Source organism: Hipposideros armiger, unplaced genomic scaffold, assembly GCF_001890085.2.
Source record: "Hipposideros armiger isolate ML-2016 unplaced genomic scaffold, ASM189008v1 scaffold_51, whole genome shotgun sequence".
Lineage (NCBI taxonomy): Eukaryota > Metazoa > Chordata > Mammalia > Chiroptera > Hipposideridae > Hipposideros > Hipposideros armiger.
Genome location: NW_017731401.1, coordinates 750,312 through 773,065, shown reverse-complemented (window position 1 = coordinate 773,065; position 22,754 = coordinate 750,312). Strand labels below are relative to the sequence as shown.

General features: G+C 41.5%; 1 protein-coding gene and 1 pseudogene across 1 annotated transcript in view; both read right to left on the bottom strand.

Annotated features, from left to right (window-relative positions):
• LOC109381659 (uncharacterized) overlaps positions 1-19,882 on the bottom strand; it is a 45,123-nt gene extending 25,241 nt beyond the window's left edge. The window contains exons 1-2 of the mRNA XM_019640519.1: positions 19,866-19,882; positions 18,729-19,359 (exon numbers count right to left, since the gene is read on the bottom strand). Coding sequence (XP_019496064.1) covers positions 18,729-19,359; positions 19,866-19,882 — 648 coding nt within the window. The remainder of the gene's footprint in view (positions 1-18,728; positions 19,360-19,865) is intronic.
• Positions 19,883-20,182: 300 nt separating this feature from the next.
• Positions 20,183-20,675, bottom strand: LOC109381694 (protein dpy-30 homolog pseudogene; annotated as a pseudogene).
• Between the last annotated feature and the right edge of the window lie 2,079 nt (positions 20,676-22,754).

Here is a 22,754-nt window from a genome sequence, read left to right as displayed (position 1 = left end):
CAATGTCCACCTGCCACTAATTCAAACTCCTGGTCCCCTACTCATCCCCTGTATCCTGTACAGGTTTCCGGATTTAACCCTCCCCACCCACATTCTCCAAGGAGAAGTCATCTTCTTTCTAGGCAGCCCTCTTCCGCTTGTGATCCAAATACCATTCCTTTCACTGGGACGACAAACAGCCTTCTCCTTCAACAATCCCCTCTCCCTCACCTGTATCTTCTCCCCTCGTACCTGCTTTCTTTCCACTCACGTCTCCCATCTAAAAATGATGACAACAGCAGCCCTGCCACCTCCCTCCCTCCACCTTATGGCCTCCTTTCTTTATTAAACTGTGCTTTCCTTCCCAGCCACGCTTCACGGAAGAGCAGCCTACAATCACTTTCCCCCTTTTCCTCCACAGCTAGTCACTCCTCCTCCCACTGCAGTCTGACTTCCACCCTCCGGTTCACTGAGGAGATGCTGTTCCAGGTCTCCGGAGACCTCCTAACGGCTCAACCCCACTCCTTTTTTGGCTTTTCTGCAGCACTTGTCCTGCTGATCAAACCCTTGTTCTGAAGGTGGCGCCCTACCCTACCTCAGCTCCCAGGACACCCACTGTCTCCTGGTTTTCTCCCTGTAGTTCTAGCCACTCGTCTTGGTTATCCCCAGGGACACACCCCTCTTCTTTGCCTACTCCTTAAATGCTGCTATCCTCCATGCTTCTGCTGAAGACCTCATGGCTTCAACAAATCCCCAAGCTCCCTCCCCAGATCAGGTCTACCTTCTCTATCTTCTGGGCGACAAGCCCGGGAAACCTGGATACCCTACAGACATCTCAAATAATACACATACCCAGATTCATTCATTCAGTATTTATTGGCTACCTGAAATCGATACAGTCTGAACTTACCCTCCCTCCCAAATCTGATCTTTCTTCTATATTCCCTTTCTTGGTGAATGACGGCATCCTTCCTGTCGCCCAAGCCAGAAACCCACAATTCATCCCTGACTCCTCTCTCTCACCACCCCAACACCCACATTCAGTGCTACCAAATCCTCCCAGTTCACCAATATCTCCAACCTGGCCTCCTCTCCACTCTATCCCGGCTCTCACTGCCTTCATTCCCCATCTCAGTAACTCAAAAGCCACTGAACCCTGGCTACAACTTACGCCTGAGGTGGACATGAATGGATAGAACATGTTCTGACAGCCACAAAGAATGGTTCAAAATTTCCAAGCAGGTTTTTAATTTTATATTTTTACCTTTTTTGGTGACAAATTATACATCTGGGGGAATCTATTACTTTATAGTTCAGCCCACATTTTCCCTTCTGATCACTAAAATTGTTCAAATCAATAAGTGCCTAAATGAATGGAATGCCTATGGGTACATTTAGAGATAATTCAAATAATGTTTAATAACTGTTAACACTTAGGATCTGGAGACTCAGTGCTTTATTTGCCACAAAATACTAACACAACACTTTACTTCACATAAACCATTCTGACACAATACTCATTTTCGTATGGCCAACATTTCAAATTCAGATGAACACAAAATCTAATAAGCTAGCTAAATCAGGCAGCTCTTATATTACCACATCAAACATTTTCCAAATCTAAAATGCACCACAAATCTCAGGGACACTAGAATGTACTTAACGAAAATAACAGGGGTTGCTAGAAAAATAATTTATGATTTCCATGGCTGAAAACAAAATTTTGTATAATTATGCATGTACGCATGTTCCATCTAGCAAAAAAAAAAAAAAAAAAAAAAGGGCAGAAAACCCCAGACTCTTCAGGTGAAAAGGAACTATTTCAACTAGTCCATATCTTTGAAGTTACAGCTATGTCATTCTAAATTATCAATAATCCCTCAAATGTGTAAGAGCCCAATTTTAAAGAAATATCTTTCCCCACAGGGTCTGATTGAAATAACCTCTTAAGTATACACGAAATTTGAAACAGATGAAAGTTCTAAATGAATTGCTCAGATTAAAAATAATTCTTGGGAAAGACAATGTCTCAATAATAAATCAGATCCACATCATACTCATGACTCATTTAACATGGCGTCTATAAAGCAAAGGTCCCAAGCCCTTAAGATTTTCATTCTTGTCAGGAAGGCAACGGTTAAACATACCTGTAGCAATCAGAGGACAAGACATTATCAGAAATGAGCCTTGCGCTGGGTATTCTAGGACTAAGGAATGGAGAGGCTGACTAAGGCACTCACACAGTGTGGGCAAGAGGGGTGGTTTTATTTAAAACTAAATAAGCCGCACACTTGGATATGTTGTATTAGACAATAGCCTCTGATGTTTTATAATAGGATAACTTGCTAAGAGAAGTTTTCTAGGAACATTTATTTGCCTGGCAAGGGTACGTACAGACCAGCTAAAATCAAGGAGATGCTAAACACAAAAAACTAAATCTTCCCCCCCAAAATGAGTATTTCCTCACTCCCAAATGCTGCACACCAACACACAAATACTTATCCTTCCAGGAAGCACAGTGACTAAACTACCCCCACACTGTCCTAGCATTCTCAGTAAGCAGGTGACTCAGACATTCATCCTGCCCTGAGTTTGAGGAAACGTGGCATTGCTGGTGGGCTTTCTTAAACACTTCTTGACACTGTATTAGTAAGTTCTATAATATAGAAGTTCAGAACAATTAAGTGCTCCCTTTGGCTTGCATAAAACCCATTCTTATTGGCACTATATATGGATGAATTAAACACACCACTTATGACGCGCGCCCCCTCCCTTAATTTCTTTCCCAAGACATTACCACTTTAGGAAAAGAAATAATTCTACAGATCCTACCCATTTCTCAAACACCAACGACTAATCAATTCACTTAAGTTCAATCTCACTCAACCAGATATAACCTAAGATAGCTGTTTCAAACTATTTCATTTGGCATTGCAATCCATTTCATGGACTCTTTTAAACTTTATCACTGTTACTTTTCCTCCAATGAGGAATTCAGCTCTAAGATAAATTAATTGCTTGTCACAGAACTGGACAGAGCATTTGAGGAAGAACCTGAAGCCCAAAGCGGCTAAATAACTCTCTCAAAGTTACCTCCGCTAGTTCAAGGACCAGGCCTAGGACCCCAGGACTCCACATCCACAGCCCAATATACTTATCATTTCACGTAAAGGTCTCCCTTTCACATGATACAGAATCTATTATCATTGTTTGTTTTATTACTACTCCCCCTAACACCAAAAGAAATCTGCTTCACTGCCGTCACCCAATTTCTTTTTCTTGATTGTAATTGTGACACAAGTCTGATCAAATGGAAATCAGGTGGTCAGTGAACAAACATTGACAGCTCCCTATGTGCCCTACACCAGGCACCACACTAGCAATGAAGAGAGAGTGGTGAACAAGACAGATGTGGTCTGCCCTCGTGTGACGCTCACAGACAGGATGATCTGGGCTTAAAGCTAAATTTGCTCTAGTCCGCTGACCCATCCAACAATGAGCTACAGGGTCATCTTTCTCTAAAGCATCCTAGTGCTTCATAAACACCATAATTGATTCATAAAGTAATTTAAACTTGCTGCTTACGTTAAACTATTCAGGTCCCCCAAACACAAATCACTACTAATGCAGATAAAAATAGAAATACATGAATGAGATGGGAGAATAAATTCATTTTTCAACAACTCTTTATCAAATAAGTGTCACCTCCACTATGACTGGAGGCTGAGAATTTATAGTAAATTTACAAGAGATGAGATATATATTAAAAGTCGGAGAAAATAATTTTATAGTGTAGTCTCTAAACACACCTGTTATGCTGTCACACTTGCAACTGTGTAACAATTTATAATCTAGGAATACTTTCCACACATTATCTCATTTAATCCCTCATAGCTGTTTTAAAGATTAACAAACTGATACTCAAAGAAGGAACCTGCTCAAGCTCCCAAAACTGGTAAATGACAGACCCAAAACCAAGACAGTCTCCCAATTCTAGCTCCCTAGACTTCTCTACTGAACCACAGCCTTAGTAAAAGCTCCTACCGAACCGTTTTAATTCATAATGCTAATACCACTAGAAATAATAGTTAACCTTTATTGAACAGGTACTCATACGCTAGATAATGTTCCAAGTCCTTTATATGAATGAATGATAATCATTTACACAAGAGTATATATCAGCAATACTACAGCTCAAATTAAAAAAGAATTTTTAAGTGACTAAAAAAATATTCACAAAGGGGTCCGGCCGAGTGGCGCGTTGGTTAAGAGCTGGCTTGGGACGCCAGAGGGCCCGGTTCAGATCCCCCATATGAGGACCAGTAACACTGCCCTCTACAGCTAAGATGCTGAACAACAGCTCAACCTGGAGATAGGCTGCCGGGAATCGTGGCAACGGTGTAGGCTGCAGCCCCTGATGCAGTGGGTTGCCATGGGCTATCGTGTGTAGCCAGCAGCCGCGGTGAGCGGCCATCCAGAAGCTGGCGACTGATCTGCCTCACCCGGGAAGAGCACAATGATGGTGCCAACTTGGGCCAGTGAAGCAATGTCCTCCACAACTGGACTGAAGAACAAAAGGACAGCAACTTGTCTGTTCCCCTTCCCCCAACTCCCCAGCGCTGTTCCTCTCCCCCAATTCCCCAATAAAAATCTTAAAAAAAAAAATATTCACAATGGCATTCAGAATAGAAAGCCAGTTTTAGACAACCCATTTATTGTAAGACATGCAACCAAAGGAAAGGGAGGCTGGGAGTGGAGGGGAATCGCAAGCCCCAGGGGACTCATATGGCCCAAAGGAAGAGGTTTCCCACCAGATTCCAACACTCATACTAGTTTTACAGAGCGTAAATTAACTCTGAAGAGTTAGCCAAACAGGTCACATGACTCACTGAACTTCTTTCATGCCTGCATTCAAATTTTGCAGAAGCAAGCTTGTTTGTGAGCTGTGGATGTGTCCAAAGACGCTGCGAGATGTGGGTGGTGCAGGGAACTCAGCTAATGACAGCCACAGCATGTCCTCTTGCAGTGCGTTACATAGTTCATATAAATTACCTCATTTGATTTGATCTTATGAAAACCAGAAATGAGACAGTGACTAAGTCCTTAAACAATGAGCACAAGGCAATCTAGACCTTCTTTTCCGAGGAAAGAGGAAAGCCCCCAGGATGCAGCAGAATTTGTCACGGGTCAGGCCAGCAGCCTGGAGCAAAACTGCAGCCGGAATCCTGCAGCCAGAGGCAGATAAGCAAGGGAAAATACAAGCTGAAAAGATTAAAAAAAAAACTTTCATACCATGTGTTAACTTATACAGAAACTAGTGAACAAAAGATCCACTCTCGTGTGCCTGCTCACTCTCTTGCTACTGGGGTGGTTTGCTTTCAAGGAAAAAGAAGTTGGTGAAGACTTTGCTAGATGGCCTAGGCTTGATCAGGAGGAGACAGCCCCTTTACCTGAAAACAAAGGCACCACAGGGATACTGAAAGAGGTTTGAAAAAAAAGAAAGGAAAAAAGAAAATTAAGCATCCAGGAATGACTGAAATTCCTTCCTGGTCAATTACACTGAGATTTCCAATTCATTTTGGTAAATTAAGCCAAAGTGATACAACCTAATTTCCTGCCATCTTTTAGTCTTTGGCTAGATTATTCATTCACTTCAAATCTCTCAACTGTTGTCAATTCCCCATTCAGCCTAGCACCCTCAAATGAGAAGTACATGATCATATCTAGTAGAACCTTTTAAAAATAACAACTGCTGATACTTATTACCACCAGCAATGCTGTTACTTTACAGATGAGGAAGCTGGGGTGCAATGACTTGCCCAAGATAACACAGCACTGATTTAACTCAAGCTGCCTTATATAGCTACTTGCAATCAAGCATCAATTAATTAAGAATGAACATCCTTCTGGCCCACAACAAAATCCAGTTCCCCTTTCCTTTTCTCAATAGTAAGAGAGTTTTGAACCCTCACTTCAAAAACTCAAGATCCACTGTAATGTTAATTTCGAAACTGAACTGAACTACCTCTGGTAGGAATGGATTTTAAGTTGATTTGCTGCTATTGGTGCTAGGTTTGCCTTTTTTGAAAGGTACTCTCCCTATATGACCTACCTCCAAATCCTCTTCACCAAATGGCAGGAATAATCATGCTTTGAATACAGTTCACTGAACAAATTTCCTCTAGCAGGGACCAATGGGACAGCCACGGATCAAACCCCACCTCACACCAGCACACTCATTCCAACCGACCGCACCACAGCGCCACCATCACCACCGCTGGTCCTCAGGGAGAGCAAGAAAGCAACTTTCAGACTTCAGAAAGAGCTGAAAGGGTAGTATCTTCCCCCCAAACGAAAACTGGCAAGAAAAAGCAATCCACATGCCTATTTAAACAAACAGGAACAGGCCTTAAAAGGACAAATGTAATACTATTGTTTCTTTATACCACCTACATAATATTTACACTTTCCCATAGCTGGGAAAGCACTGACTACAGTCAATGGAACTCCGAATGCACCTTTGCGGTGCCACTAACCATGGATCTGCTTAAGGCCTAAACCAGTAAAAATTCTGTTTAATTTCTCATCTCAACATTCCACTGAAATCCAAGTCCAAGAAGCCAACTGAATTTTAATTCCCTTGGAATGCCCTATTAACTGTACAACATTATGGAAGCTAACTCCATTTTAGTATTGGTAGTTTTCCTCCTATGCAATACATGTTGCTGTTGTTTTCTGTTTTCATAAAAAAATTTTGTTTATTTTGTTGAGAACTATATCATATACACATAAATTTCTCTGACAACTGACAAAATATAAAAAAAAAAAATTCCTCAAAACAAGCATTTGTAGGAAATGTTCAGAGTAAGCTTAAGTTACCTAAGAATAGGAAGATTGAGGAGGGTTCACAATCTACTAAAGTCAGAAATAACTCTTCACATCTTTTTAAAAGAGCCACTTCATTAAACTACTCTGCAAGAAGGAACAAATTAAATCAGGGCAAAGTAGGAGTTAATAAGAGTATGAGAGATGAAGCAACAATTTTCGTCAGAGGCTGGCCATAAAGGAGAAAGCGATGCCAGATTCTATCTACTTTCAGTTTTCAAAAAAACCCACCAATAAGCTTATAAGTAAACAGTATAAAAACCCTCTTTGGTAGGTGGGGTTTTTAATCCTCTGTCCTACCATTCTAGTCTATTTTTATAAGTTCAGTTGGGTTCCTCTTAATTCTACCACAGTGATTGGAACCCTGGCACTAAATGTATTGAAATTCAAAGATAAACAGGCACTTTCAGTCACCCTTTTTTACACGCTTAGTAAGAGACACATCATCCAGCTCCCCACCCTCTGGTGTATTCACAGGACGCTGATGCTTTCTTAGGAATGCCTTTCCTGTGTCATAATTAATAGGAATAACAACTATTTTGCTCCCTGTTTCAGTGATGTCAGCCTGAAACACACTCTAAGGTATTTCAAAATGCCAGACTATGTAATGTTCCTTTGGTACAAACAGGGTAAGTCAAAAAAATATCCTGAAGCTCAGCTGACCGCAAGAAAAGGGGAAGCATCTACTGAGCTAATAAATACATATGCACAGGACTCAAGAGCAGTGCTCTCTCAAGATTTCCGCCTACCTAACAGACTCATGGTCATGGCTATGCATGAACAATGCTCACACCAAGAGGAAGATCCACTCTGAAGCACAGAAAAATATTAAATTCAATGTTAATTAAGGGAATGCAAATTAAATAACAATGAGGTGCCTTTACAAAGTTTCCCCCTCTATTTTAATGGCTGTAGCCAGTGGAGCTAAGGGTGCAGAAAACTAGTCAAAAAATCGAGTCTTACATTGGCAATATGTAACTAGAGCCATAAAAATGGTTATATGCTCATGCTCAAAAATTCTATTTTGTACATCCATCCTAAAAAATGAATGCATAATGGAAAAGGTTTCTTGCACAAGATGTTCGCCACAGTCTTACGTACAGTAGCAAAAACTAGAAACATCCAAGTTTTCCAATATTTGGGGAATAATGCCTATTCAAGAAAATACAATGTAGACCTCAAAACAACAGCTCAAATCAAGCAGCAACACCTCATAATTCTAAGTTTAAGTAGCAGGATTTAAATTCATCAGTGCAGTATTCCTCAAAAAGTAACATTGGGTCGTCGGGAAAGTCATGACGTATTTTTCTATGTTTTTCAATGCAAAAATGTGTCATGAGTGAGTTTCCTGACGACCCAATAGTATTACCATATGACTGGCCAATGCCACTTCTGGGCATGTATCTGAAAAAATTGAAAGCAGGGTCTCTAAAAGATATCTGTACACCCATGCTCAAAGAAGCATTATTCACAGTAGCCAAAGGGTGAAAGCCACACAAATGCCCATGGATTGACAAATGGATAAATATTAATAAAATGTGTTATACACATACAACAGAATATTATTCAGACTTAAAGGATGGAAATTCTGACATTTACTACAACATGGATGAACGCTAAGTAAAATAAGCCAATCGAAAAAAGACCAATACTGTATGATTTCACTTATATGAGGTATCTAGAATAGTCAAACTCAGAGAAACGGTCGAATGGTGGTTGCCAGGAGCTGGGGGAGGAGAAATGGGGAATTGTTTAATGGGTTTTCAGTTTTCAGTTTGCCAAGATGAAAAAACTCTGGAGACTGAACATACAACAATGTAAATATACTTAACACTAATGAGCTATACACTTAAAAATGGTTAGGATGGCAAATTTTGTTATGTGTAAACCACAACTTTTTAAAATGTCAGTACAGTATGATTATACGTATGTAAAACAGACACATGAAAAAAACCTAGGAAACAATTTCGCGACATATCTGGATTAGGATAGTAAGATAATGCACCATTTCCCCCCAAACTCTATGATGTGATTTTTATAGCACTCGCTATTAAAAAGAATTTAAGAACATATTGTTCTACCTACCCATAAAAACCAAAAGCTTAAAGACCTTCCAGGAAAAAAAAATGCCATGCTTATGAGAAATTACTCAGTTTGTTTAGCATATATCAAAAAGATGGAGCCATATTTTGACTCATTACAACAGATGCGAGATGATCTATATAGACTAACTAAACTCCACGAGAGCAGGTTTCAATCTGTTTTGTTCACTGAATCCCTAGAACCAGTCTAGCACATTATGAATATTCACTAGACACTTGGGAAATGAATTTAGAAAACTACCTTCACAATCTTTACACACACACACACACACACACACACACACACACACACACAAACGCACGCGCACGTGCGTGCACGCACACACACAGACTTTGCCCAACCTGCATTAATTTCATGAAAACACTTTGCTGATTACATTCTAAATCTCTTAAATCCAAGATCTTCTAAATCTATTCTTCTGTTCTCCAATTTCCAAATTCATCCTTTTTCCTCCTCTAATTATCTTACTTAGTTTAGCATCTGGAAAAAGAACTGAGTGCTTCAATGTATAATCAGTAAATTATTCTTAGCCGACTAAATCATGTAGCAGCAGTAAGCAATTACATGCCATAAAATGCATATTACTCTTTCTGTTTTAATACTCCATGACATAATGAGCCCTAGTCTCTGTAAACTGAGTGCAAAGTTGCAGTCTGAATAACCTATCAGCTCAATGTGAAAAAAAGGGAAGTTCCCCCACAAAAGTTTCACAACCCCAAAATGCTGGTATGTGTGACCCAAGAGAAGCTGAGAAGAAACTATTTCTAACAGTAAAGGACAAGTTCCCCATTCACAAAGAAAAACTTCCCCAGCATGCCAGGCTGGCACCCCATCCAACCATCCACCCACCAACCCACCCACCCATCTATCTTCAGCCATCTAGATGCTGGAGATTCAAACCACCAGCACAAACCAACAGTTCTGTTTTAGCAAACAGCACTCTCCAACAGAATATAATGTGAGCCTCATATGTAATTTAAAATTTTCTAATAACCATGTTAAAAAATAAACAGATTGGGCCGGCCGAGTGACTCAATTGGTTAAGAGCGTGAGCTCTGAGCAACAGGGTCTCCGGTTCAATTCCCACATGGGACAGTGAGCTGCACCAGAGTTGCGCTGCCGCTGAGCTGCCAACAGGTGGCAGATGGCTCAGCTGGCAAGAGCACATGCTCCTAACAACAAGGTTGCTGGTTCGACTCCCGCATGAGATGGGAGGCTATGTCCACCTGCAATTAAGATTGAACACAGCACCTTGAGATGTGCTGCACCTTGAAATGAGCTGCCCTGAGCTGCCTACGGGTGGCCAGATGGTGACTGGACTTGGAGCTGAGCTAGCTGCGCCCTCCACAACTAAGACTGAAGGACAGCAACTTGGCTGTTCCCCTTCCCCAATTCCCCAATAAAATCTTTAAAAGAAAAAACAATAAACAGGTAAAAACTCATTTTATTTAACTCAATATATCCAAAATATTATCATTTCAACATATAATATTAAAAATTATTGTGATACATTGTATATTCTCTTTCCTTTGTCTTGGAAATCCAGTGTGTATTTCAGACTTACAGCACACCAATCCATTCTGGCGGGTCACTCCTCAAGTGTGCCATCACTGTATGTGGCTGCACAGTACAGCTTTAGAATGATGCCCACTTCTACTTCAGAATCACCTGTAATGTTTTTACATGTATTTCACATTTTAATCATGTTTTATGAGCTCGGACATCCTTCTTAGTACATCTCTGGCCTTCTCCACTTAAAAAAAGAAATCTAACAAATAAACAAAAACCATTTAACTATCCACTAATAGCCAAACCAGAAGCCACTTAACTATTAAGACAAACCTGGAAAATTAACCTCGTTCAAGAATTTGGTAAACTCTGGTTACAGTTATTAACTCTGTTTAACCCATTTTATATCCTTAGCATGACTATGTTTCTGTTGGAACATAGTCACCCACAATTTCAGGACAAGTGTCAACAGGGAAACATGACTAGTTTTTCAGAGATACACTTTTCAGTCAACATTTCACACAATAGGTGTGCTCCTGAAAAACTGTGAACAGTTAAAAGTTTCCTTTACACTAAACGAACAGCTCTTTACAGGAAAATTAGAGAGAGGTTTTAATTTGTCTATTTGATAACCTTCTAAAAAACATTACTAAATGAGGCTAGAAACTTCATTTTGTTCACTGCTCTATCCCCAGAGCCAAGCCTACGTGTGTGCAGCACATAGTAAGCACTCGATAAATTGTTGAATGCATTAATGACTAATGAGCTTTCTTAAAATAAGGGGAAAATATATAAAGTGACATATCTAACTAGTAATAACAGACATCACCAATATCGTCCACTTTTAAGATAGTGTAGAGTTTACGGTCTAGTTGGGAGAGGGCGAAAAAGTATGTACATTTGTGTATAAAGGGAAATTAAGAATACCAAGTACTGGGACAGCTGTCCATAAAAAGTAGTCTTTTATTTGTCTACTAAGTGCAGGCATTTATTTTATGTGTTGGTAAACATGCTTGTCTCAATCCTTATTAAAGAAAATATAACAACAAATTGTAATTATTGCTGTGAAGGAAACGAGCAGCGGGCTTTAAGAGGCAAAGAGTGCCTACTTGGGAAGACTTCTCTGAGAAGGTGTCATGTACGTTGACACGTGACTGACGGAAGCAATTTCAGGCCCAGGTTCTATAACAAGGAATAATTTGGATCCTGAAAGGAACCAAGAGAAGGCTAATATCACTAGAGACTTAGTTACATGTTGTTATTTAAAAGTTGCTGCATCAGACAGCTGGGCCTTGTTAATATAGGCAATGTTGGCTTAGCCAGAATAAAACCACCTACTAGGCAACGTATATTAGGCCTTCAATGAGACAAGGACACAACAGACTAAGTTAGCTAAGATATCATTTAAGAGCAGCTCCTCTGCGTGTATCTACCATATACCCTGTAAGGTCTTTTCACCATCCCTTCCGAAGAGGGGCTGGCCAGCTAACAACGTTGGGCCAAATCCAAAGTGAAAAGCAAGCCTCAAACTGGGGCTTTATCAAACGACAGCCACTTTATGTAGGAAGTTGGGGGTAAGCACGAGCTGCTGCTCAAGGCGAAGAGTTGATGATCCCACTATAGTACAAAGCATTTGGTCAGCCTCGTTTTTTTCTTCCAGAAAATGAACATTTACAGTTAGGACATGCACTGACTGCCAAAGGAAGTCTAAAAAGAATAACCACATTATTGGATATTTTTAGCTTTTCCTTTCATAAATGTTTTGTGTCACTGCTTTCCAAATAGTAATTGCAAATCTTCCAACTTAACCAGAAGAAAAAAATGGGAGTAAAGAGTATATTGTTTGTACATGAGGATATGTGACACTGGTGACTAATTTTCTTTTGAAATTCAGTTAAAGGAATGAGTCTTTGTGAGTCCTGCTCACACAAACTCAAAATTCTAGTGGATTAATACTGTATAAGAGCAGCATATATCAGACACAGAGACGAAATGTGCAAATCACGATGCACCAGGCAAAAGGACTGGGGGAATGTTTATGTTAAAAAATATAGGGATTAACCCACTTCAGACTGAAAGACACACACAGACTGAAAGTAAAGGGATGGAAAAAGATACTTCATGCAAATGGAAACAAAAAAAGCTGAAGTAGAAATACTTATATCAGACAAAACAGACTTTAAAACAAAGACTATAACAAGAAACAAAGACATTTCATAATGATAAAGGGATCAATCCAACAAGAGGATATAAACCTTATAAACATTTATTAAGCCAATGTAGGAGACCTAAATACATAAAGCAAATATTGACGGACATAAACTTATGGAGAGATCAACAGTAAAACAGTAATAGTAGGGAACTTTAACACCCCATTTACATCAATGCGTAGATCATCCACAGAAAATGAACAAGAAAATAGTGGCCTTAAATGACACATTAGACCAAATGGATTTAATTGACATTTTTAGAACATTTCACCCCAAAGCAGCAGAATATACTTTCTTCTCAAGTGCACATGGAACGCTTTCCAGGACAGACCACATGTTAGGCCACAAAACAAGTCTCATCAAATTTAAAAGCCTGAAATCATATCAAGCATCTTCTCTAATCACAGTGGTATGAAAACTACCGTATTTGCCGGCGTATAAGACGACTGGGCGTATAAGACGACCCCCTAACATTTCCACTCAAAATACAGAGTTTGTTATATACTCGCCGTATAAGACTACCCCCTCTTCCGCACACCTTCCACATACCAAATAAAAGGTAAAACAATATCAGATTTGATTTGGCCCACTGAAGTGCAAACAAGCGTATTGTATTTCGTGTCACCACATAACCGTTTTGGCGATGTTGAGCCACCATGTCTGCTACATGTTTTTCGAGTTCTGGCCAGTGTGGGGTGCCTCTTCTTAATGCACACTTACCCCTTGGCATACTCTTTAATGCTTTCTCATTTGATTTCCAGTCCCGAACCATCTTTTCTGTTACTCCATATTGTCTTGCAGCAGCACAATTATTATTTTCCTTAGCAAAGTTTATAACTTTCAGTTTAAAATTTGCATCATACTTCTTTCTTTTGGCTGGTGCCATGATAGGGATGATAGGGGTTTGACTGGTCGACATTTTCTATGCTGTACTGTACAATGGTGCAGTATTGTGGTTGGCTGTTGGCTGTATACAAAGCCTGATTTGATTGGTCCCTGCTCCCTGTTTGCCCGCCCTGTCACTATAGCAGTCTGGTCCACCCTTGCATCAGCATCTCCCTGGGACCTCACTAGTGCGCAAGTGTGAGCTCTTCAACATTCTAACAGGCACCATGATAGCGCAAAATCGCGAATCTTCAATGCATATGTAAAGAAATATACGGTAACCCGAATTTACCACACTCGCAAAATTGCACACAGCCGACCATACACCCAGTATGGTATCGCGATTCGCGATTTTGCGCTATCATACTGGGTGTATGGTCAGCTGTGTGCGATTTTGCGAGTGTGGTAAAATCGCATAACAGCAAAATCGCATAACAGCCGAGCATACACCCAGCAGCGCTGCTGATGCCTGAACGGTATGTGGAATGAAGTGGGCGGGCATCGGGAGGCCACTATGGCACGGGGCAAGCACTATGGGCAGTCTATCTGAAGTGTACCTGGCGTATAAGACGACCCCCCACTTGGAGGCATATTTTTCAGGGCCAAAAAATCGTCTTATACGCCGGCAAATACGGTAGAAACCAATTACAAGAAGAAAACTGAAAAACAAACACATGGAGGCTAAATAGCATGCTACTAAACAATGAATGGGTTAATAACAAGATCAAGGAAGGAATCAAAAGATACCTTGAGACACATGAAAATGAAAACACAATGACCCCAAATCTGTGGGAAACAGCCACAGCCGTTCTAAAAGGGAAATTTATAGTAATACAAGCCTACCTCAAGAAACAGGAAAAATCTCAAACAATCCATCCTTACACCTAACGGAACTAGGAAAAGAACAAAGCAAGCCCAAAATGAGTAGAAGGAAGGAAATAATAAAGATCAGAGTGGAAATAAACAAGAGTCTCAAAAACAATACAAAAGATGGATGAAATCAAGAGCCGGTTCTTTGAAAAGATACACAAAATTGAAAAACCTTCAACCAGATTCATTAAGGAAAAAAGAGAGAGGACCCAAATAAATAAAATCAGAAATACAAAATGATAATAATACAGGGATTAAAAAGTTAGTCTAAAATGTTAGGCTAGCCCAAATACTTTTGTTGTTGTAAACCGTTCTTCTTTTGTCCCCAAGGCTCTATTGCCAAAACTTCTAATGGAAACACTGAATAGAGTAGTATAACTTACTACTGTTGATTCTAGCAATAAGACAGTACCAAATGAAGAGCCATAAAAATATTTAAATTATAATAAGGAAAGAACTCACGGGGCAAACTTGAGGCCGATTATGTGGAGTCTCATAGACTTGCCTTATTAAACAATTCTTGAGTATAAATGTCAAAAAGTGAGAGTGGTTCAGAAGACAATTTCAAGTTTTTCAAGGCCTCTGGACTCAGTTCTACTTCTAAAGCAAAAACAAGTTTCTCATTTCCTTATTTCTACTAACTACCAAAGGCTCAGGAAGAAAAGTGATCACTTTAGATATGGGATAAGATGTGCTCCAACAGATTAATAATTTTAGCCAATTTCTACTCTTGGAAGTCTAAATAGTATGTCCTGTATTTATAGGTAGTTTGATTTTGTTGGAAAATCAGTAAAGGAGAATTATGAATTACAGAACTGCCCACATTCTAGCTTCTGCTTGAAATAGCAATATAGTGAACCCACAAATATGAATTATGAACACTGTAATGAAGATATATGCAGAAAATGGGAGGATCAACATTTTGAGACGCTGCTAAATTATCAATTTCCACATTTGCAAATGGAAAATCAAATTTTTAAATTACTTTATAGCCAAGAAGTAACAAAAAGGAAAGTGGCATTTGTGTCAGAAAACTGGAGTTCCAACCTTTCCCCTAAGTGTGGCCCTGAGACACATCACTTAACAAGGCCTTTTCACCTTTCATTATTAGGTTAATGCTCCAGAGCATTCTTGGGAGAATCATTAGATAGAGTACATTTAAAACCCTGTAAAGAGCTAATTAGCATCAAACCAGGAAAGCATTCATCCATTCAACTAATGCTGCATTCAATGACCAACCACCATGTGTCAGGTACGGACCTGAGCCCTGTGGATATAGCAATGAACATGACATTCAAATTGCCACAAACAGGCCATGTGTTCATTCCCTTTATAACCTCCATACAGGTTGTTAGCCCTTTTCCTTTTTAAAAAAAAAGAGGGTACTAACAGAAAATAACATGATAACAGTTGCTTTATATCTGCAAAATTGTTGTTATTGTTGGAGACAGAAAAAGTTGGGCTATGTTCCTTTGCCTGACAAGAGAAAAGACATTTCTCACCCCCTCCCCCTTTCTCCCTATCCTGCATTACCACAAACATCTAGCTTTCTCTGGGTATTTTCAAGAGTTCTAGAAACTACATTTTCCTGGTTTTTCCACCAGGTGGTTCAGCACCAAAAAAAAAAAAAATTATCAATAATAGATCCTTATGGCAACACCTCTCTTAATACCTCTCTAAAGATAAATTTCACTACTACACCTTATGTCAGAGAGCTTACCTTATTCTTATAATCACCAGCATACAAAAATGAAAAAGGTTTATCTAACCTTAGGTTGAAAATGTTCTATATTAAGAGTGCCTTGCTTTATATTTATAAATTTTACTTAATTCACAAATCTTATCAATCAATTCTTTTAAATAAACTAAAGTACCCACTAAAATTCAGAGTTTACAAGATTTTCTCCACCTGGCAAATAAATCCTATAACTCAGCATTCCATGTGTTATGTTGGAAAAGGAAATACAGAGGCAATAAAACTTCAGAATACACATATTAAGCTGTTCAAGCAAAGAAAGAGGTCTTACTATCCTGATTTTCAGCACATATACATTTTAATGTTAGAGTAATTGTAAATGTTAAATAAATAACATGAGTATAACATATATTCTAGATGAATATTACATAAATTCACGAGTATAACACAAGCATTGTATGTGTCTAAACCCGGGGAAAAAATGGATGTTTTTACTTTTTAAAGCACTAAAGCATTCTCCTACCATTCCAACCTGGATACCTGGCCCTGCTGATGGAGCTTCTCATGGCGATGACTAGCCACCTCGGGAATAGACTTCAAACCAACACAACCATCTCTAACAAGCTCTAGTAAAGTGTCAAATAGTGAGAGCAACGTAAGTGGAAGGAGAAAATACAAAAGGGAAAAAAGGAGAGGCCAAGAAAGGAAGAGAAAAGCAAACTGAAAAAAGCACAGGAAAATGTAATTCTTCCATAACCGATGGTGGAAGGTTCGGTATTGCTGATTTCCAAACATCACAGCAAACTCTCACCATTAGAATATACTCTACTGAAAATAAGAGCTCATTTGCTATGGACTGAATGCTTGTGAACCCTCAAAATTCATATGGTGAATCCCTAATGTGGTAGTATTTGGAGGTGAGAACTTTGGGAGGTGTTTAGGTCATGAGGGAGGCCCCCATAATAGGATTAGTGTCCTTTTAAGAGGAAGAGAGGTAGCCCTTACTCCATGTGAGGACACTGCAAGAAGTCAGCTGTCTACACGCCAGGAAGTCCAAGGGGTCCTCACCAGAATCCAACCATGAAGGCACCCAGATCTCTGACTTCCAGTCTCCAGAACTGTGAGAAATATTTACGTCACCTAATCCATGCTATTTGTTACAGCAGCCTCCGAGGACTCAAGACGTCACTCAAGGTAACTAGTAAACCGTGTGGTCTTAAAACTTAGAAACAATAAAGAGGAATGACTTCACTCAGTTTCACCTGGACTTCACTCAGGATCACCTGCTACTGATTAAAGGCACCTGACTTCACTCTCGCCCTTCACCAGCCCCTCTCCCTTCTTCTGGTTTGGGAGTTAAGAGATTTAAAAAACTAGAACTTCCGAATCATAAAAGGAAATTTGACCTCAAAAAGTGGTTTAAAAAACTTTAAGAGGTCTGGCAAGGAAACCCTAGCACATTACTCTGTCCTCTCCCCGCCCATAACTCATCATCCGGCCATGAACGATTTTCCTTGCTTCGAGTCTCCAGCACTGTCTGACAGTAATGTTTGGTGCACGCCTGGGTTGGTTTTTTTTTGTGTTTTTTTTTTTAAGAGCAACCAATTTGTTCCATTACAGCCTCTTCTAATCTGATGTGAGCCTGGCTGGGTTGGCAGGGCTTCCTGGTGTGGCTCCAGGATCAGGAGGCCGCGCCATCAGGCGTCAGACTTAGAAGCCCAGCCCAAGTGCCCCGTTTGGGGAAAGCCTCCCTGAAAAACACGGTAATGGTCGGCGAAATTGACCCAACTTCCCTTCCCATCTTTTCCCAAGTCATGCTTCCCACGGCATGCTTCCTCCAAAAAAGGGGAAAAAACCGGCCTAACACTCAGCCTCTCGCCTGCTAGTATCTACCTCGTACCGGAACTTGTTTGCAAAACCTTCGAGGCACCTATAAATCCGACTTTACAGTAAACGGACAATCTTGAGTCCCGCAACAAAAGACTTAGTGAGCGTCTACTATTGTCAGGCCCCGAGTTTCTCGCAGCTCTCTCAGCGCTCGCTCGCTCGCTCGCTCGCTCGCTCCCTCGCTCGCTCGCTCCCTCCCTCCAGGCGCCTGGACCAGGAAGGTAGGAGAGGCAGGTTACCACGGCCACCCGTGGTTAATACACAGCCCACCAAGCCGCTAAAGGGACCACAGGCCCCTGAACTGGCCAAGAGACCGCCAGCACGAGCACCCAACCGTTGACTCTGCGGGGGGCGCGAAGGGCGTTCCGGGGCGCAGGGGAAACGCCGGGAGTGGCCCGGAGACGCCTCCTCGCCCAGAGCAGCTCCCCCGCAGCCGGCTGCCCCAGGCGGAGCCGCAGAGGCCATCTGGCGCGGAAGGCAGGAGCCAGCCCTCGGCCTGCCTCCCCGCCCTTCCTTCTCCGTCCCTCGCCCGGGACGCCCCCGGTGCACTCCGGCACGCCCACAGGCACAAGCTCAAAGCAAGACCCCGGGATCCACAAAGGCAGAAGCCGCTTCTCCGCGGCCGCCCCCTCCTCTTTCCCCGCAAGCATACTCTCCCCGCCGAGACACGTGGCGTCGGGGGTCCCGCCGCGCGCACCACTCACTTGCTGGCCGGTGCGGGGCTTGCCCTGGGGCGCTCTCCTAAAGAAGGAGGTCCTGGCGGTGAAGAAGAAGTCCTCGGCGTCCTCCTCCAGGCTGCTGTAGCCGCTGCTCATGCTGCTGGTCCCGTCACGCGCGGGCCGCCTCCCCGGGGCGCAGGCGGCCAGGCAGGGGGTGCCGCGCCCGCCCGCCCTGCGAGGTTCCCGGCGCGCGGCCCCGAGCCGCCTGCGGGCCGTCCTGCTGCAGCTGCGACTGCCGCTCAATCCAGCCGTCCCGGGCCCCTCCTGCCGCCTCCCCGTCGGGCTCCTGGCGCGGCTGGGGCCTTGGAGCGGCTGGCGACCCCGCCTCCCGGGGCCCCGCCCCCGCCCCGCGTGCTCCTCCTGGTGGGGCTCGGGACACGCCCCCGTGTGGTTGCAGGTCGGGGCGGGCCACCCGCCTCTCCTGGCTCGCTGCTCTTCCCTTACAGCGCTGGTTGAACCCGGAAAGCCCGGTTCAATGACTGCGTCTGGTGGGGCTAGTGTTTGGGGTGGCTTCCCCAACCTCCCGGAAACGGGCAATTCCTCTGTGATCAGTCCACCCGCCCCCTGCTCTGATAGCTCGGGTTTTGGGGAGGGCCGGAGTAGAGCAGGGAGCTTTCTCTGTTGTCACCACATTACGCGCCCCTTCCCGGGATCCAGCGGGTGGCTGTAGAGAATGCCTGGCCAAGGGGCCCCCAGATCCTCTGGCGTCCTGCAGCGGTATCGCCGTGTACTGAACCCCGGCAGCTCGCCCCTCCAGAGGGTTAAAAGTTAGCGGAGACGATTGGGTAGGTAACAAGTGGGTTGAGTTTATTCAAATGAAAACATCCTGTTAATTCTGTTCAGCTTCGGTCTTTTCGCTGTAGCCCTTCTCTCTAGCGAGGGTTCGTTCCCAGATAAGGACAGCCAAGGTCATTAGGATCTTAGAGGCTACTTGGTTCAAAGGGGGGACGGGAGTGAACTAGTTCTATAGTTCGAGCACTTATTAAACGTGCCTTTTAAATGCCCTCTTCCACAATCCGCTTTAAACCGACAAGGCATGGTTTCAGTGATGGGGTGCAGAGTTCAGGGAATTCTATTTACCTCCTACAAAAAAAAAACACGCAAAATTTTCCTCCAAGTCACCTTTGGGTACCAGTCATTTATACCTTGCTGTTATTGAATTTATTTAAATCACACTAATTTCCTCGCAGCGATCCCGATTGAAAGGAAGTTGCGTTTTTGTTTTTGTTTTGCCGTTTTAACAGTTTATTTTGAAGTTCATTTTTAAAACAAAGTTAAAAACAATCTGAAAAAAACTACACAGAATACACTCATTAAATAAATATGGTGATTAAATCAAAATAAGGAAAGTATGTTTTCTTCTGCAGCTCCAGTAAGAAGTTGTTATCCTGACGGTTCTTATACTTCCAAGGGAGGGGAGGAGGGGGGAATTAAAGCTGCCTCTTACTCATGTAAATTTACAGTAAAAACCAAATTTTTCTGTTCTTCCCAATAAGTCAAACTGTGTCTTGTTTTTAAAAAGATATGATGCTAGGAATTCAATGGGATTTGGTGGTCTTTCCTTCCCAAACACAGCAAGTCCCTGTAATAAGATAGGCACAACTGTCTGATCCGGGTAGGCACGAGTTGGCAGACTGGAGATACGCTGTTTTGATAACTTTTCTACATTGATCTCATTTTCTACTATTCTCTCGACGTTATCTGTGAGACCTGAGACTGACTGTACTCAGAGTGAGGATTTTCTGCAACCTGCGTCTGTCCCCCGCTGCATCTGCTCTGGCTCCATGGCGGACCCTGCAAGTCACAGTTCCCGGATATCTGTCTGATCCCGAGTTGTCCATCCCTAAGAGCTTTGCACTGCCCCACCAACTCCCGGTACAAACTGCCTCCGCCATGGAAAGGAGGTGGTTTTGAAGCTTCAGCACCGCTATGGTAAGCAGACTTCAGGAGAGGTTTCATTAGGAGGGGAAGAAGGGTTAGGAAACAGAATTTTCACCCATTATAAGCTAAACTTTCTTGCATTATCTCTAATCCTCGAAACAACTCTAGTAGAAAGGTAGATAGTACTATTTGGTGCTCATTTTATACCAAGAGCAGCTGAGGCTTAAAGAGAGAAAGGTAGCTGGAGGGGGCAGCGCTGGGCCCATTCTGATCTGAAGTTCTTCAGATACCCTTCTAGATCCTCTGCTTCATCCCTGGTCACATGGTCATTCGTGGACTAGTGGGAGGGAGAGCTGGACGGGAGATGATGGGAAGGAGGAAAATGGCTCAGGAGTCATCCTATCCCCAGCAGAAAGAAGGCTTGCAAACCTGCTCTCCCTTCCTTCAGCTTACTCACACATCTAGTTTGTAAACTTGTCTTAACCACAAGTGATTCACAACTCCATGAGGCAGGCATGGCAGTTGCAGCCCATTTTAAAGATCCTGAAAAATTAAAGCCTTCCTAGTGAGGGGAAGCAAAGTTTGCCACCCTAAAATATCTCTTTTTTAGATACTATTTTAACCTAGTAATTTTTAAATATGACTTGAGAAAAACTTTCAAACTTCCCCCTAACTGCCTAAAAGTATTTAAATAGAGGCTCTGCTCCAGAAAAGGAGCTATTATAACAGATAACTGTAGTTAATATGAACTATATGAGGTGTAATAGACAGGGAACACATAGCAAGGACCTTTTGATCAAAGTCTTGTCTGTGTCCTATTGTTAAAGATGGCCCAGAAAACACTATTTTACCAAACATTTGCTTTTCCATCTCCATGTGAAGTGCCTTCCTCCACTTTGAAGTCCCAAACCACAATCCACCCTTCTCCTTAGTTCAAGATGGCATATGAACTGACAAGTCTGTCCTGGGGTCCCATATTCTTATGGAACCTCCGTGTGTTCATATGTAATAAATTTGGTCATTTACTCCTGTTAATCTGTCTCGTGTTAATTTGATTATTAGTCCAGCCAAAAGAATTTAGATGGGTAGAAGAAAATTATTTTCCCTCCCCCACACTCGCCACACAACTACTGAGTAATTGCCTGGTCTAAGCTGACCCCTATGTGTTATGTCATGAACATCACCTAATGTAAGGGGATAAGAGAATTTACTTACTTCGTATTAGATTTTTGTTATTTGGTTTCCATTATTGGGTTCCATCATGTAATGGTTAGCACTCTGGACTCTGATTTCCATTATTTAATTAACATAATTAATTATGTTAAAGACTTATTAAAGACTCCAACTTAAGAGCCATGCATAGGTAAAAGAATTTAAGTAACTTGTTTTATTGTAGATGGAAATTATTTTAAACAGTTTCTGAATACTCTGAGGAAAAATATTAGGAGGAAAAATACATTAAAGTGATTTATGATCCACCATGCCATAAAAAAAGATATTTGATGATATTATTTTTGAGTTCCAAAGGGCAATTAATTTTCCTGTCAGCACACCATCAGAATCAGTTATAATAAAAAGACATAATTGAATAATGAAGTAGAAGCACTGCCTTTAAACAACAAAAAGCAAAAACTGAAGGAAGGAAGAATTGGCATTCTGTTTCCTAAAACAAGGATTATAATCGTATTTCTATATTTTTCTGGCAGTATTCTTGATTTTAAAATATTATGAATTTAACATTTGGATCATGAAATTAGTATTTGTCTGTAAAAATTCAAAATGTCACATTCAGCAACTAAACATTTTTAACATTTAAAATTCAGGGAAGGGGGTGGAATAAATAAATGTATGCAACCAAATTCAGCTTTGAAAGAACTTACTGTCAAACACAGAATAGAATTTATAAGTGGGCTCTATTATTATAAATGTTCCAGTGACACGAGAGCCTAATGATTTAGATTTACAGCCTAGTAACCTTTTATTTAAATGGGGAATATATTTAAAACTTAATAAATATATGCAAATATTATAAATGCTAATGTTTTATAAATTTAATCATCCTGTACATAAAAGCATTTTCCTTAGTTTAATGTAAAAGTAGAGGCTGTAGCAACAGTTTACACTTCTTAC